Source organism: Rhynchophorus ferrugineus, unplaced genomic scaffold, assembly GCF_030347505.1.
Source record: "Rhynchophorus ferrugineus isolate W39M unplaced genomic scaffold, kcgeb_rfMv2 rfM2, whole genome shotgun sequence".
NCBI lineage: Eukaryota > Metazoa > Arthropoda > Insecta > Coleoptera > Curculionidae > Rhynchophorus > Rhynchophorus ferrugineus.
The window spans coordinates 19,892,890-19,910,894 of NW_027472581.1; the positions used below are offsets into that span (position 1 = coordinate 19,892,890).

General features: G+C 33.8%; 1 protein-coding gene across 4 annotated transcripts in view; it reads left to right on the forward strand.

Annotated features, from left to right (window-relative positions):
* kuz (zinc-dependent metalloprotease kuz) overlaps positions 1 to 18,005 on the forward strand; it is a 346,072-nt gene that overhangs the window by 325,320 nt on the left and 2,747 nt on the right. Inside the window, exons 4-13 of one of the 4 annotated variants that reach the window (XM_076394150.1) lie at positions 2,582 to 2,931; positions 11,793 to 11,957; positions 12,025 to 12,411; positions 12,473 to 12,656; positions 13,181 to 13,349; positions 13,404 to 13,593; positions 13,646 to 13,861; positions 16,773 to 17,054; positions 17,113 to 17,278; positions 17,808 to 17,896. In XM_076394150.1, the coding sequence (XP_076250265.1) occupies positions 2,582 to 2,931; positions 11,793 to 11,957; positions 12,025 to 12,411; positions 12,473 to 12,656; positions 13,181 to 13,349; positions 13,404 to 13,593; positions 13,646 to 13,861; positions 16,773 to 17,054; positions 17,113 to 17,278; positions 17,808 to 17,890 (2,192 nt within the window). In that variant the 3' untranslated portion in view covers positions 17,891 to 17,896. The remainder of the gene's footprint in view (positions 1 to 2,581; positions 2,932 to 11,792; positions 11,958 to 12,024; positions 12,412 to 12,472; positions 12,657 to 13,180; positions 13,350 to 13,403; positions 13,594 to 13,645; positions 13,862 to 16,772; positions 17,055 to 17,112; positions 17,279 to 17,807; positions 17,897 to 18,005) is intronic. The other 3 variants (XM_076394154.1, XM_076394151.1, XM_076394153.1) reach the window with 3 other exon arrangements.

The window sequence follows — 18,005 nt, forward strand, 5'->3', positions numbered from 1 at the left end:
ATCATGATTATCTCGACAGGTATTTATAATGTCGGGTTATAATGAAATATAATGGTATTGACTATTAATATCACTGGCAACTAATAATACGGATAATTATTTCTGATGCTGGACCTGATGAATAATAGTATCGATAAGTAATGGAATTTACAATATCAATAACAGACAATGACAGTGGTATTCAGTAACAATAACAGACAGCAGTAATACACAACAAATAACATACAACCGATAATAGCGAAAATTGATATGATAATTGCAATGATAAACTATGTTATGATAAATTATGACGTTCAATAAGATCAAGGGAAGCAGCTGCACCAGATCCTGTCACTAGGGTTAGTAGCACTCGCTAAGGTGGCTTTATCTTAATCTCAAATAAATAAATTGTAACGATTTTGAGGCATATAAATAAATAAAGAAATAAAAAAAAAAACAAATTGGAATACTCTGTGAACGAATTCACGATTTGATGAGACACAGGTTTGGCAGCACCAAACACAGTAAAATGAACTAAATAAGAAAAATATAGCCATTCTGAGGGGTAAGATAGCGCTTCATATTAAAGAATTGTATCTTTGCTCGTATTCCGGCCGTTTGGTGCAGTACTTGACACAAATGCATGAATTATTGTCGATAGCGATCCCCGATTAATGGTTTCATTAGGTTTTAGCAGCTCATTATATATTATTATACCTTTACATAGTTACACCACACCAATCTGATCCCACCAAATACAGGGCGTTAGCTTGGAGCTACGGATATTCGTCTTTACCGTTGATGTTGATGCATGAGATGATCCCCATGATTTTTTTTGCGTTGAATGCGATGCAAAAAAAAACCTTTCCTATTTTGCCGTTGAAGTAGCATTTCATACATGACCAAATACTTTTCAATGTCGAGTAATCATCATCGAGTAATACCTTTAAATCCTCGTTTTTTTTGCCTGTTTTTGTTCTTTCACTTCCGTATCAAAATATTCACTTTTATAAGTTTGAAACTAATATTCACGTGTTGAAATTGATGGAGCATAGTTATCATAAGCTTCACACAGCTATATTGCCTTCAGTCGTCTATTTTTTTCAAATTGAACTAAAGAAATAAAAGTTCCCGCAAATGCGATTTACTCGGTACAAATTCGGACATTTTCAAGGCACTGGAAATATGTGTTTAAACTTCGACGAAATGACTGACATCGAGATACCGAAAAGAAAGTAACACTTCAACATGAAGTTGGTTACAAATATACCCGATGCGATTTAATACACAGTAGCAATCATGGGGCATTTTTGTACACCTTTGCAATTATTGAATTATTTCATGGAAAGTATCTGAGCCATTGAAGAGAACAAGTGACGGTCAAAAAGACGATAGGATAAAACTTCCCACATAAGTGTTTCCATATACGTTTCCATTTCACAATCACTTGATCTGGTTAAAAAAAGTTGAGAAACAGTACTTGCAATATTTATTTTCAGCTATCGTTTATTTTAGATATATCTTAATATTTAAATTGCTAACTAATGAAACATTAACAAGGACGTAACATAATTTAGGGGTGCACATTGAAACGCCTTTTTACAAAAGACGGCATCGACGGAAATTTGATAAGCCAAAGCAAAATATTTGCCCATAATTCCTCATCATTACATGTGCGAATTTAACGCTGTCTGATCTAAGAGAGTAAACACAACTCATTTTAAAGTTAACAAGATGGTTTAAGCATTTAATTGCAAGAAAACTACAGATGAAGTAAACTGGTGAAGAAACCTGACAAGAATGGTTCCAAATGTTGAAATCAGCTGACTTACGTCCGTGTGGAAGGCAAAGTGACATGGAGTTGCTAGATAGTTTTATAACGTGGATTTGGAATAGCCGCTGGATAAAAATTATTAGCAAATCCTTGGGAATGGTTAAAAAAGAAGAACATTGGCTATCATATGAATTAAAACTCAGAGTCGTGGAACCTTGCTGTTTTACATGGCAGCAACTGCTCAAATGGCAGAAGGTCACGTTCTCACATCCATTACGAAGGTCTTGTATATATGATAGGGTCAACTCGGCGTGGTGAACTACAGGTTACTAATCGGATGCTACCTGGCAGTTATAATGTCGTCAGTAGACCTATGTAATATATATATATATATATATATATATATATATATATATATATATATATATATATATATTACTTTGAACATTTTTACTAAATCGTTGTTCTGATGAAACATTTGCACCTGTTGAACCATAGTTCGCTGGACTGTTGGATTGTGAACACAATATAATTTAACATTGGTTGTTATATAATACAGTAATTTTATAAGATGTTAACTTATTGCTGGTATAAATTTGAATTTTACCAGAAAACTTTTATAGTATAGTATCTTGAAAGTTGAAAAGAAATTGTTCTTTACAATATACGTTGCGCCAAGTGACGTCATGAAGTGGTTAGAATCAATTCCCATCCCAGAAACTAATGAGGCAATGGATCTGGTGATGGGACCAACTCTGGCAATTTTAGTTTTGCACCGGCACAAACCGAGGTTAGCTTAATATTAATCAAAGTTTTCTTTTCTTTCAGGTCACTCAGCTGGTTGTGGTATAAACGACGAAGTAAGCGAATGGATGGACAAGATCCAAAATTCCGGTAACGACTTCGACGAGCCCATCTCTGTCGCCGATCTCGCCAAACTAAAGCATCGGAAAAAACACAAGATAGTATTCTACTCCGATGATATATACGACGATTTGTCGCCTCCGAGTGAGAAATATAAACCGCCAGAACCGCCCAAAACCACTCCGAGTTCCCAGAAAGATTCGCACGCGAGATCGAAAAGGGCCACGAGAAGAGATGAGAACAAGAATACTTGTTCCTTGTACATTCAGACCGATCCCTTGATTTGGAAACATATCCGAGAAGGTTTTCCTGAGGTAAATATTTTTTGGCTTACCATGCTTAATTGAAATAGATTCCTATCAAATCCCTTTCAATAAAATGGCCAATGCACGTGAGCACGTGCCATCAAATTTTACAAATTATCCATTATTAATCCATTGCACATATTATCGAATATCTTAAACTACAATTTAGAGTTGTTTTGTTATATTTACTAGTGTTGGGAACTATCGACTGAAAATAATCGAAACAGTCGAACTATTCACTAGTAAAAAAACGGAGATATACGAACTCCTTCCTGTATCAATTTTGAGAAAGAAAAGGAGGGAGATAATTGTTTGTTCATTGAAAATGAAAATGTTGAATTGTGAGTTCATTTTAAATAATTAGAAATTGGCAAGTGGCAGTGTAAAAAAAGGAATAATGATTCCAAATATATTTAATCGTATTTTAATATTCGGAAAGTCACAATGACGTAATATAATTAAAGTAATTGATTTATTTCTACTTCTTTTCCATAAAGAAAAGGAAAGATAGTTGCTGTAATTTATTATCCAAAATAATTATTTAATTTGGTAATTAGAATAGGGGAATAGAGTAATGACAGCTAGGTATTTTTATCATATTTTCTCAATCAATCTTTTTCAGTTATTTAACTATCGCACCCTTTTTAAATACAATAATAAATTTATTTATAAGGAATATTTTAAGGTTAGTATTCATTGAAACTTGAATGAACAAAGTTTTGACATACAAAAGACTTGAATAAACGTCGAAGATTTAGAAAATCTAAAAAAGTCAGTCAATAATAAAAAGACCCAATATTTGCCAAGATAACAAAGTACAGTCAAAGTTATTTTTCTGTTTTTCATTAACAAAATGTTATTAGATTAATAAATAAACTTGAAAAAATAGTTACTAAATAATTACAATCAAACAAAACATAAAAAGATATAGATTATATATAAATCTATGTAAGCGTACATTCGGCACATTATTTTTAAGGTCGCGGCTAGGACAAAGTCAGAACATCAGTCGAATGAAACTAGTAGGTCTGAAAATAGTAACTGAAAGTACACGACTAAAACAGTCTATAGTAAAAAGTAGTCAATTACTAAACAATCGATAGTTGTTTTCAGCCAATGTTTTCCAACGCTATTATTTACATTGAAGTTTGTTCCACACTGTGAAATAGAGTTATAGACGCATTTTTATGTAGTTGTATCCTCTCGAGGCCTATTGCAACAATTGTATATCCAAATAATATACTTTACTTTCGTTAGTGAGCATATTTACCTTTTTCTGGTTTCCTTCGTTGCAGTTTTTCCTTGTCAAGTCATGATGATATAACTGTGTTTGTCCTTATTTTCTTCTGTTGTTACATATGTAGATTTTTCTTCCAAAATTCAACGGATTTCTGAATTCCATCTAATGCATTTGCCATTTGCCATTGTGCATGTATATTATAAACAATTACACATATATCTACGCACATCAAATTTTACAGTTGCTGTCACTTCCACTATAAAAATCACTGAATGAAATGACTGAATTGTTAACTTCTAATTTATGAAACAGTTGTTTACGATTCCATCATTTGTAAATTTCTTCTTCTGTCTGCCTAATGAAGTTGATCTAAGCCGAAGGTGTTATTGTAAACAATGCTTCTTTCCACAAGTCCAAACAGTTCTTTATTGTATATCCCTCTCAAACAAGATCTCTATTAATTCTTTGTCACCCCCATATGACTTCAATAGAATTAAACATGCAATAATAGGGAAGAAGGCATAATACTCTATTATGATATTCTTCTGCTATCTGATCTACTGTGTACTGTGAATTCACATTTACCAAGTGAAAATTAAAAATCCATCAACTTTTGTTGCCTTTACGCTACTTTTGTTATAGCCTTGCCATGAGTGATCCAATATTCCATTTTGGAATATCCAAGTTCCAAGTTTCATTTGAAATACGAAATTATATAAGGCCTCTTAATTCCTCTTAATTTGATTATACTCTCTAAATCCCTTCTACCTTAATAGTTTCCTCTGAAACAATTGTACAAAATCATGATTATATCGAAAAAGTTACTCACTTTTTTCATACATTTCACATATTTGATTCCAAATAAAACCAACATCAAGGTGATCTTGTTTCGTCACAAGCTTTACTTGTGAACAGTTTTTCTTTGGTGAATCTAATATTGTGTTATTTTTTATTTGGAAGATTTTAGTCATAGTGTCTATACTAACATTCAGTGCAGCTACAACACAGTAAAAATATTTCCAATAAATCCGCAGCAGCTTAATGTTTAATAATATCAGTGATTACCTCTCTAACGAATTTTACTGGCAAGAGGGGGCTTCCATTATCTCGTTTCTATTTGAAGTAATTCATTAAAAACGCAACCTGTTTCTAATTATTTAATAGCCTCGGCATTATCAATCAGAGTAACCACAAATATTAAACAGCGATTTGAATTGTATCAGAACAAACATCTAATTATTATCACCAATGTTTTGAAGAATTTCGCAGACATTTGGCAACCAGGCGAGTTTTATAGACTTATTCGGTTACATGTTCGGACACGTCAGACAGCATTGTATTTCTTTTTAAGTAGAGTAACATGAGAAGGAAAAACATGGTCCGATTTTAAAATGAATATACAAACTGCAATTGACAATACGTTCGACGTCATAATGACGTGAGTGAATTGTTGTTTTGGACGCACTATATATAATTGATTAGCGTTGAGTATGTCTGAGTCTATAAATTAATTTGCTTTGATGAAATAGGAATCACTTTTTTCTAGGACATTTCTTAATTCATAACCGGAAGCTTTCTTTATGCTTAAGTATTATCAGCCTATCTTTATAGTCAAATCTTTTATTGATTTTGTTCTCGCATTGTATCTAGTAATAATTTGTGTAGCGTTTCTTATTTCTGTATTTAGGGCTAAAAAAATTCCTACTAGATTTAAATCGCTCAATTACTGCAATATCTCGTGTTTACGTAAACGCAACTTCTTATAACTATTTGAAATCTTTACCGAACGCCATAAACAAAGCGCCCGCTTTCTTTACCGGAGTAATAAATTCGGAATTTCGACCGCGAAAGCTTTTATACCTACCGAGTTATAATCCGTTAATGTTCACTCAGGAATAGTTTTTGCTGATTTATGTCTGTTGTTTTAAAGTTAGCGGAAAGTGTCTCGAAATACGAACTTAATCTGCCCCCTTTTGTTTGTTCGCGCGATTTTATTCCCCGAAAACTATTCGGGGTTTATTTTTCGACGCTCGTAAAACACCCCGTTTCGGAATATATAAATTAATTTGGGCGGAAAAAGTTTTTAGACCGCATAGGAGTTTTTAAGGTGTTTCCGAACAAAAAGACCATAGACTAATGTTTCGTGGTCAAACGTCTGCTAGCGTTGGAACATTACTACTATAGTTTTTCCAATAAAGCAGTGAACTTGCATTTATGGCGTCAAAACGTCGCAATGTTGCCTGGTCAACTTTCAGTTTTAATTTATTTTGCATTGTTTAATTTTCGATTTGTTTATAAAGCATTGTGCCATAGAAGTCAAGCAAGAATCATTTAGATTATATAAAATAAAAATTATATTACACTCTTTACATAGTATTTTCAAAACTCATATTATGTTTTGCAAGCCATACCTTAAGCCAGCCCTTTTAGATCCATTTGTTGGGATCTCTTCCACCAGTGGATATGGTGCATTGCCCATAACAATAACTTGTTAAATGTTTTTATACATTTCATCCATTTGATCTCGAATATGTGGACACTTTCTTTTCGGCGAATCCATTAGATTGCTTATCATTTTTTCAAAGATTGTTTCTAAATGATGTCGTTTGTCGCAACGTATATCTTACAGGACATTTGAAAGCCTCATAGTCTGACCAATTTGCAAAAAGAAAAATACAATTGTATAATATTTGTCGTGATTTTTGAGACAGAATGCGACAGAACTTTCCATTCGAGCTGCAACAACACTACACATTTTTACTACATTTAGACTAACCCATGACTTTTTGCGCTTGAGATTGTCCGAGTAGATCATCACTTTTCATCAAAAGTCACAATACATTACAGAAAACTTCCTTTTTTGCGTGGCAAGCAATGAAACCGCGATGCTGAAATGGTTCCAAGTAGTATTTTCGCTCATTTTGTGTGATTTTTTAGCAAATATTTAGAAATCGTCGAAACCAAAGCCGACAAATGGGATATGGTTGAGAGGCATCATCCCGAGTTTCGGGCTTCCTCTGACAACACTACACACTGAATAACCCAATAATACTAAATTAAAAATTATTATTGTATGTAGAAAAGGTTACAACAATAGATTTTAACAGTTAGATTAAATTGTTTAACAGTTGTATATATTGATTATTATGAGGCGTAAGTATTGAAATATCTAAGAACATTGCAGGGATTGTATCCCGCTCCGTATGTGGAATAAATCAAAGGAAGCCAGAACTTACTAGTTTCTTGTATATTTTCAATATATGTTGTTCTAACTTAAAATCGGCCATGAGAAGAAAGACTCATGAAGAATTTGCTTTAATTAGAGAGTATAATCCTCGTGTAGTTAGTCTACATGACTTGTGTCGTATAAATCTTGTCGAATCCGCACAGCTTCCATTAATTCTTAGACGCCGTTAGCCAAAAAGTGCGTCACGGCACGCTGTCTGACCTCAGCAAACTGTGTCCTATTTTGCACCTGGCTTCGACCAAACATCAAACGCCAAACACTCAAAGCGTTTAAAAAGCAATTCATCCATACGGACCCATTAAGATCGAAACACTTCCAGCGCCCGTTCGGCATCGAAACCGCCGCCATTACACCGGCTGTAAAGCAATTAAAATCATAAAATCCATTCTCGTTCGGTCGAAACTTTTCTTCTTTATTTGGATGGGTCCCGCTCACGCCAAGAGGAAACGATCCATTAATTAGAATGAAACAAATGCGAACCGCAACGTGCGAGTTAAACGCGCGTAAGAGTGAGGGGGCGGGCGGTATAGGGGACGACATCGGGCGGTGACGTAACAAAAGGTTGCCTCTGTGCGGATTTACATTAAAATAATCTAATTGGGATCGGTGTACCGCGCGTTCTATAGCGATGAAATTCATATATATGACGAATATCGTTTTGGTATGAAAGAAGATTGACAACAATGGTTTTATATAAACGTTTCGACCGTGGCGGACGTCCTATTTGTACGGGTAATATATGATGAGGGCTTTAGAAACATTGGTCGTTTTTTTATCGTGGTTTTGGTATATACGAACGAAAATAGGAAGGACCTTTTTTTAAATTTTTTACGTTATTGTTATTTTTATATATTAGGTCTGTGATTTCATTTTCATGGACTTTTCAACAAATTCATAAAAAGCAAAAAACTACTCATTGTTTTTTGTCTCAGAAGCCTTTGACCTGGTTTTGCATTTGTGACCACTCTTCCATATGAACAAATTGCTACCGCGGAACTATTCTCATCTGCTGGAGTGTCACATGAAGGAGCATTTTCAACACTTAAACCTATTTCTGTTGGATTTCTCCAAGGTAGTGTCTAGGGACCATTCCTGTATCTGCTCTACACTGCTGATTTCCTAACAAAAAAAACAGTACTTGAAACATTTGCCGACGACACAGTAATCATAGCAAATGGTATATCTCTGCCTAAAGCAGTGGAAAAAGTAGTGGCACTTGTACCAATGCTTATCGCTACGTAACCAACGAAGTGCTGCATAGTGACCTCGATATCAAATATATTTAAGGGAGTTACCTAAGATTTCGCCTTAAAACATGTAGTAAGGTTGCTATAATAAATCACAGGAATGTGGAAGCAATACAGCTATTGAATAACACGCAAAGAATCAGAAGATTGAAGGGAACCAAACTATACGAACTTGGTATAATGCCAAGTGTTACTCTTAACTTTACTTTAAGTAGTTTAATTTTATTTTAATTTGGGAAATATATACTGATTTATTAATCTCATACTCGCCTTGCTTGTGTATTGATGAAAGTATAATAGAACAGTACTAATTAATTAAAAAATATCTACGACCTTGCCGTCACGAAAGAAACAAAAAGTCCGTTTTTTGTGGCCTAATCGGCCTATATAGATTGTGTTCTGTCAAATTGGGATTCAGCTTACAAGTTTTTGATTTTTTTCAATTTGGTGCAAGCACTTGGAAATAACAGGTGGGCTAAAAGTCCCGCTACCATTTTGATTGAGCGCCATCTTGATTATGTGACGTTTAGCTCAGTTTCGCTTTAACCATTGTGCTGTGTAGATGTCCAAATTTTATTATGGATAAATATACCCTACAAGTACGAGCAGAAATAGTGACAATATGAAATGTGATATAATTATGTGAAAGTAATCGTTCCATTATTGCCACTCAGTGGAAATTGCGTCAAATATCATAATCGTCCAGTGCCTCACAAAACCACAATTTATCGTTTGCATGCGAATTTTCGGCAGTACGGTACGACAACAAACAGGCCTCGTTCTGGAGGACAAAGGACATCTCGTAACGCTGAAAATGTGACTGTGGTGCGCGATAGGGTTGCAGAGTCTCCAGAAACATCATTTCGGAGACGTGGTTCCTAGTTACATTTCTGCACGCAGTTTAAGGCGAATTGTGAAAACTAATTTGAAATTTTTTCCGTACAAAATTCAATTAAATTGCTACCGAGAAATCCTGATCAACGAGTTGAGTACAGTAATGGTATCCTAAGGCTGTCTGATGAAATTAAACATTTATCGTCTAAATTCATAATTAGCGAAGCCCATTTTCTTCTCAGTGGCCACGTAAATAAACAGAACAGTCGGTTTTGGGGAACACCTCCAGAATCCTCAATTAATTCATGAAACATCATTGCATCCACTAAAAACTAAAAACAACTGTATGGTGTGGTATTCATACTAGAAACATCATTGCTCCCCTTTTTTTTTGAAAATGACCAAGATGTTGCAGTTACTGTTACTTCTGAACGGTACCAAGACATGATTCGAAATTTTCTTGTACCTGAAATGGAAGAGCAATGACTAACAATTCAATTATTGAATGACGTTTTCCCGCGAAGACTAATTTCGCAAAGTGGCAATTTAGCATGGCCAGCCAGATCTCCGGATTTAACAGCACCAGACGTTTTCTTACGGGGTTTTTTAAAATCATAAGTTTATGAGAATAAGCCCCAAACGATTCAACATATTAAAGACAATATTCTAAATTGAAGAAATTCAGCCTCAGATGTTGCAGGATGTCATGAAAAATGCCTTAAAAATACCTGAAAGTTGCATAGCGAATCGCGGTCATCGTATAGCCGATATAATATTTCAATCATAACGAAAAAAAATGTAAAGACCAAATAAACTTTTTATGAAAACCAAACTTACTTATATTTTCTTTGAGCAAAGTTATAGGCAATCAAAATGATAGCGGGACTTTCGCCCCACGTTGTAGATTATTTCTAGTTGAGCTGGATGCTCGTTGTATTTCCATTGAGTCTTCATACGAAAGAGCTTGAAATTATGCATCTTTAAACGTATTGTTTAGAAGTTATTACAAACTCCTTTGTTCTGAGAGGTTGTATACCTCTCAACGCTTATAAAAGGAAATACAGCCAAGTATCAGTCAGGTTGAGAATGTGTCTTCTTCTGTAAAAATATGTTTATATATGTTTGTGTATAATATGTTTTCTCATCTATATTGGAAAACTTCTTTGATAACTCATAAATGGAGTGCCATTACAGCCCCTTTTTTTCATTTATACAGCCCTTTTTTTTTCAATTTATATTTTCAATGACATTACAGATTCACAATCTTTAAGTTTTCCTTTGACTACTCGCAAATGAACTGCAATTAGACTTCGATGCATGAAAACAATCAGTATTTAGCATATTTATGAACTAAATACTATTGAAGACATTGTAGCTAGTGTTCAGTAGCCGTAGCTTGGTTAACATCGGATTCTTGCGCATCATTTGAAATAATAATCACTGCAATGCACTTTTCAAACGTACCAATTGTAAGCGGGAATAAGTACCCATTTATTTCATTTGAGGTACCCACAAACACCATTTTGATTTGATTACTTATATTGATAGTTTTTTAGGCTTACCCTATAATAGATCAATTCTTCATGGTCAGTGATAATCCATTTTTAAACCTCTTGCTTTTCTATCGTTGAAACAACAGATAACTAAGCAAGAAATATCTCTCAGTATATTCAATGTTCAATACATTTATTCAATAAAAAGTCAATTTCTTTCTTTATCTATTATTTCCAAGACTTTCAGGCGATAAGATTAAAATTAAATTACTGTTATTTACTCATTAACTAAATAAATTTGTATAAGTAATATAATTTATTGAAATAAACGCTTAATAAAATTTGTTTTTTTGGTATACATTGTTCAAAATACCTATGATATGCTGTTTTACCTATTACTTTTATAAAGCGCTATGAATTAAAATTATACACATTTATTCAAAACAGTGTCCAATTCGTAACAAAATCAGATCCTGACCCTTTAGCTAATAAATAACGTTTGATCCCTATTACAGCAAAATACTCAAATAATGCAGCGATCTTTACTCATTCTTCAGGCAATTAACAGTAACATTATTTTTGTGAAAATATATTTCTTTGGATAAAAAACAATTATCCCTCAAAAATTCGATATATTCAAAAATATGTGAACCGTTCTTTAAAATAATACTCCGAGGTTGAAAAATTATGAAATTATGGAAAGTATGTTGGGCACTTTTGCCATTTTAAGTTATTTTGAAAAGACGAAATCTTATTTGTAGCCCTACGATATCGATAAAAATATATGTAATGACTTCAATTATTTACAGCATACAGATCCCAGGAAAGAAAGTGAAGTTAACGAAAAAACGAGAGAAGAAATTCTGTCCCTTATTGCTCATCACGTCACTGCCGTTAATTATATTTACCGTGATACCAAATTCGATGGAAAAAGCGAGCATCGCAATATCAAATTCGAAGTTCAGAGAATCAAGGTAATAAACGGCATACACAAATTGCCCGCAAGAAATATATATTAAAGCATTATTTTCTGTTTTATAGATTGACGACGACTCATCCTGTAAATGTTCCCACCACCAATGCGGCGAAATGAATCAATTTTGTTTAGAGAATATCGACGTTAGCAACTTTTTAAATATTCATTCGTTAGGCAACCACGAAGATTTTTGTTTAGCCTACGTGTTCACATACCGGGATTTCACCGGGGGTACCCTTGGCTTGGCATGGGTAGCCAGTGCTTCTGGTGCCTCTGGGGGTATATGTGAGAAATTTAAGACTTATACCGAAACCATAGGGGGAATGTATCAATCGACAAAGAGATCTTTAAATACCGGAATTATTACGTTCGTTAATTATAACAGTCGAGTACCACCGAAAGTTTCTCAGTTAACACTTGCTCACGAAATAGGTCACAACTTTGGTTCACCGGTAAGTTCATCCAAAATATATCGTAAAAATTATACGTTAATATTTAAATATTCATTTTTAGCATGATTATCCGCCAGAGTGTAGACCTGGAGGTCTAAATGGAAACTTCATCATGTTTGCATCAGCTACCAGTGGTGATAGACCAAATAACAGTCGGTTTTCTAGCTGTTCCATAGGAAATATTAGTAATGTCTTGGATGCTATCGAGGATAATAAGAAGAGGAATTGTTTTACGGCTTCTGCCGGTAATGATTTTTTAAATTTATATATTTTAACTTCACAAAACTGCTGCATGTCACAAAGAAGGTTTGAGATGCATATTATGAAACAAAACAAAAACTTGATAACAAAAATTAATTAAATTACAAGATATGACAAATGCGGAAGAAATTAGAAACCAATAAAAAAATACTAGTGATCTTATAACTGGAGTCATTCTTACCAAGTTTTAAAATAAAAATAGAAATGAATGAAAAACTATCAATCTGATATAAAATCTAAAACAAAATTATGTCTAGGAGGCCAAGACAAACGCCACTTTTGCAAATTATTTGCATTGTTTTTGCAAAACTTTTTAATGTTTCAACAATATATTATAAAATATTAATTAAAAAATGTTGAGAATTACTCTAGAAAAATATTCTGTTCATAAAACATTTTTTGCAAAATAGTTAAGAGTAAAAAAGGTTTAAGAAGTCTTATTATCAATCTTAATTATAATAATTTTATTTTTGGGGAAAATTACTTAAGCACTAATTTCATATTTCAGGTGCTTTCTGTGGCAATAAAATTGTTGAAGCTGGCGAAGAATGCGATTGTGGTTATGATGATAACGAATGCCAAGATAAATGTTGTTATCCTCGCGTCGTTAGTAACGAGGATAAGCAAAGAAACGGAAGCGCAATGGGTTGCCGAAGAAGAGCAGGAACAGAATGCAGGTAAATTCTACACTCTCGAGGTGTATTATGTGTGTTTATTTGTTTATATTTCAGTCCCAGTCAAGGACCGTGCTGCAGTAGCGACACTTGCAAATTCATACCGTTCTATGAAGGCGAGGTGTGCCGAATTGCATCCGACTGTTCGATGTCATCGAAATGTAACGGTAGAACGGCTGAATGTCCTCCACCACAAGCGAGACCTGACAAAACTAGGTGCAACAATGGAACTCAGCTTTGTATTGATGTAAATATAAAAAAAATTGATTGGCTTTTTTTGCTATACCTGAGAATTTTAGGGTGAATGTACTGGTTCAATATGCCTGGAATGGAACCTTCAAGCTTGCTCATTAACTAGTCAAGATAATCCCAACATTGATAAAAGGAAGCTGTGCGAATTGGCATGCCAGAATGGCACAGATATTTGTAGAAGTACCAGTGAATTTGCCCATAAAGTAGGACTGCCAACAGGTGGAATTAGTCTGCGGCCAGGTTCACCTTGTGATAATTTCCAGGTAAAATATGTTTTTGATTATATTTATAAAAGATTATTTAAACTGAAAAAAATTTAATTTATTTTTATTCATCACTCAGGAGAGGTAATTAAGGAGAAGTTAAAAGAGGAAATAATTATATTAACGTAATATAACATCATCTTGTGATGATTTGGTTTGGATATAAATCTACAAAAACTAGTAATAATCTAAATTATTTCATTTCATATTAATACAAATATTTCAGTGTATTTTCTTTAAAATTTATTCAAATGGAGGATTAGCCATTTCATATGTATCAGATATCAGATAAAAGATTAAAAGTACAAAACCAAAATTCCTTTGAAAACCTTTAGTTATGGTGATAAACAACACAATTTTTTTTATAATATCTTTATTAGATACACTTAGTATAATCTTAATTATAGGGGAGGTAGGGGAGGGATGGACACTTTTTCACTATTTATTACATAAAAAAGTCAAAAGTTCCCAATGCTCCCTATAGTAGTGAGGCTTGGGCACGGCCTATAAATCACTTTCTATCCATAATGGAATTCAAAAATTAGTTAACAAACAAGAAACGTCTTAAACGGTATCTTAACTTATCTGAGATTGGGTATAACCCATAAAGGACTATCAAATGTGTACATAGAGCTACCACGTTTGGTTTTATTGCATGTCTTTGGTACTGGCAATTTAGTTTTGATGTCGTCTAAAAGGACACTAGCTATGTCATCTACTTCAGGAAAAAAAAGGTCTTTCTTATCTTACTCAGCCTCATAAATTTTATATGAAGTATGGAGGTATTGAATCTCCAATACCATTGATTCCGCTGCACACTGTGACAAGTGAGCCTCTCTCTGCAGATGTTGCGTGTCCAACTTGTTTCGAGCCTTTTGAAGCAATCACTCTTTGTGTATGCTGAACAGTATTCAACCCTGTTTCATCTATATTATATATAGCTTCTGGGCCAAAATGATGTTGCTCAAAGGCTGCTTTTAAATTTTAATATTAAATCTTTAGGAATTTCCCGTCGCAAACCTTTCTTTTTGAATTTAAACGGCATCTTTCTGTAATTAAAAATAAACCAATAGTTAAAAATCCTCCTATACTGAACATAATAATAAGGAGGGAGAATTGGGCATGTCCAAACCACCCCCGTGTCCAAATGCCCATTACTCCCTCTGTATACATTTTCGACATACGTTACCGGTATTTTTTTGAATCTACGTATTTAGGCTTGAATTTCAGTTTAATTTATAGATTAGTAAATATACAATAGAAAAATAATAGAAAATACACATACCTTTCATTAGTTTTCTCTTTATTACGATCCGAAACAGCAACAAAATATTTACTTTTACGAGCGGATAACCTTCTAACGTGTTTGTGTTTGACAAATGACAGAAATGACAGATAGTCTATGGATGAACAGTATCACCAGTCGGTAAAGTAAACTACCAAATCAAGAAAAAAAAATCTATGATCAAATCAGATTAAAAGGGGGGTACCCATGTCTCCCAATTGCCCGTCGTTCCCCTAACCCCCTGCATTAATGTATTACTACTTTTCATTTGTACTTTGATTAATTGACAAGCAAGATGTGTGCGAGAAAATACGTCTGTGCGAGAAAATACGTCAATATGTATTCCTCAATAATAAAATTGTAATAACTTATAGCTATAGTTTACACTAAAGGTATACACTTTATATAAGTTCGTATTTTTTGGTTCACTTCAATCTCCTGACATCCTGCGCGCTGTCGAGCAGTTGTATTGTTTCCACGTTCGTATGATTTAGTAATCTTCTTTCGTGTTTCAAGGCGAAATCTTGGGTAACTTCACAAATCCATTTGATTTCCAGGTCATCGTGCAGTTCTTCATTGGTTACGTAGCGATAGGCATTGGTAATCAACCGAAGAACATTGTTTTGACAGCGTTGTATCACTAGTTGATTTGAATTTTTAATACAACGCCATATTCGCACCCCATAGGTCCAAATTGGCTTTATAATTGTCTCATCGATCAATCTCCTTGATTTTAGATCAAATTGAGAGTATCTTCCAACTAACCAGTATAGTTGTTTTATTTTGGTTCTAATGTGTTTTGCTTTTTGTCTAACGTGATGTTTTCAATTTAATCTACCGTCAAGATGGATTCCAAGGTGTTTAGCTGATTCTGCTTGAAGAATCGGCCATCAATTGAGTGATATAATTAAATTTTTATTATTTCGCCACAATGAAAAAATAACGTGGACAGATTTCCAGCTATTAAGTTGAATTTTCCAATCTTTCGTCCATTTTTAGACTTTGTTGACTGTCACTTGTACTTTTTCTATTGCCCTAGGCAAAGATATTAGAGATAAAGGTTCCAAGTAGTGTTTCTTTTGTTGTTGGAACGTCAGCAGTATAGAGCAGATATAGGAGAGGTCCTAAGACGCTACCTTGTGGGACTCCAGCCGAAATAGTTTTACATGTCGAGAATGCCATTTCGTGCTATACTCTAAATTTTTTTTCCGAAAAGATTTTACTCCAGCAATTGACAATAGTTACGCGGTAACAATATGCTCATCTTACAGATTAATCCCAAATGCCAAACCTGATCAAAAGCTTGTGAGACATCCAGAAATATTGCAGGGCAGTATAGTAGTTTTCTAGATTGTTGAATGGTGATTTCGAAAACCAAATTGCAAATCTGGTATTATTACAACATTTTTAACACGTTTAAATATTAGTTTCTCAAATAGCTATGATATTGCAGGTAGTAGCGAAATAGGCCTGTAAGATTTGACTTGTTCTGCAGATTTGTCAGATTTTTTGAGCATAATTATTTGTGCCACAAACAACACAACGAATAATAATAATAGTAATAGAAAGAAAAGCTTTTATAACGCTATCTCTTTGAGATAAAAACTAATGGATTGTAATTTTTAGGGATATTGTGACGTTTTCCTGAAATGTCGTGCAGTAGACGCAGATGGACCTCTTGTACGATTGATGAATCTATTATTAAATCGCGAAACTCTTTTAACTGTAGCCCAATGGATAACGGAATATTGGTGGGCGGTTTTACTCATGAGTATCACGTTCGTTATTTTTATGGGACTATTTATAAAATGTTGTGCCGTTCATACGCCATCGTCCAACCCGAAAAAACCACCCGCGCGAAGAATTAGTGAAACCCTTAGAAGGCCAATGAATACTTTAAGAAGAATGGTAACATTTTTGCAGTTTTTGACATACTTGCAAAATACTTACAAACTTTCGCTTTCAGAGGTATCAACATCAAGGAGGCGCATCACATAGTGGGGCGGTTCATGCGGCGGGCAGAAGTAGACCAGAACGGTCGGGCCGGCCTTCAGCTAGTCAAGGGGGACCCCGGGCTGGTTATGGAGAAGGCAGGGGTCATTATCATGCCGCTAAAGGTAAAGCGAGCAAATGTACGTCTTTAGTTTCCATTTTTTTTTGCTTTTATTGCGTTTGTTGTGGTGATTTGGTATAAGCACGCTTAACAATTCATCTAGCATCTATGATAATCTATAATAATAATAAGGCACTCTATTTTAATCCTGGTATAATAACCTATACCTGGTTTATTTAACCATTCTTTAACATAATGTGATGATTTAAAGACTTACAAACATATGTAGTGTATCATCGAAACTAAAAATTAATGCCTAATTATTTCAACTTTCATCACTTTTTCTACAGATTAAGCACAATATTTTCAAATTCACCATTATTTTAATGTTATGTTTTGTATGTGTTTTTATGTGTGTTAAGTTGGTTATTTGTAAACCATTGTTTTAACATTGTGTATTTACTTTGCTTATAACTATTTTAACATTTTTGTTTTGTTTTAAGTATTATAGCTATAATGCGTCATTATTTTTTATTCATTTTATTATATGGTACACACCTAGAAACGCATACTAACATATATGTTTTTCTCTTTTTAAATCTAATTAGATTATTCTCCACTAGCGTCTGCACCACCAGCACCTACGAATTATCAATATGCAGGAGCTTATGAAATGAGAAACAAAGTCTGACAGAAAGTAAGTATTCACTACACAATTAATGTTTCATTTATCTAAGATTTGAATATATAATGTGTGTATGAATGTATAATGCTTTTTATAAATTGATAAAGTTGGCGTTTTTGTC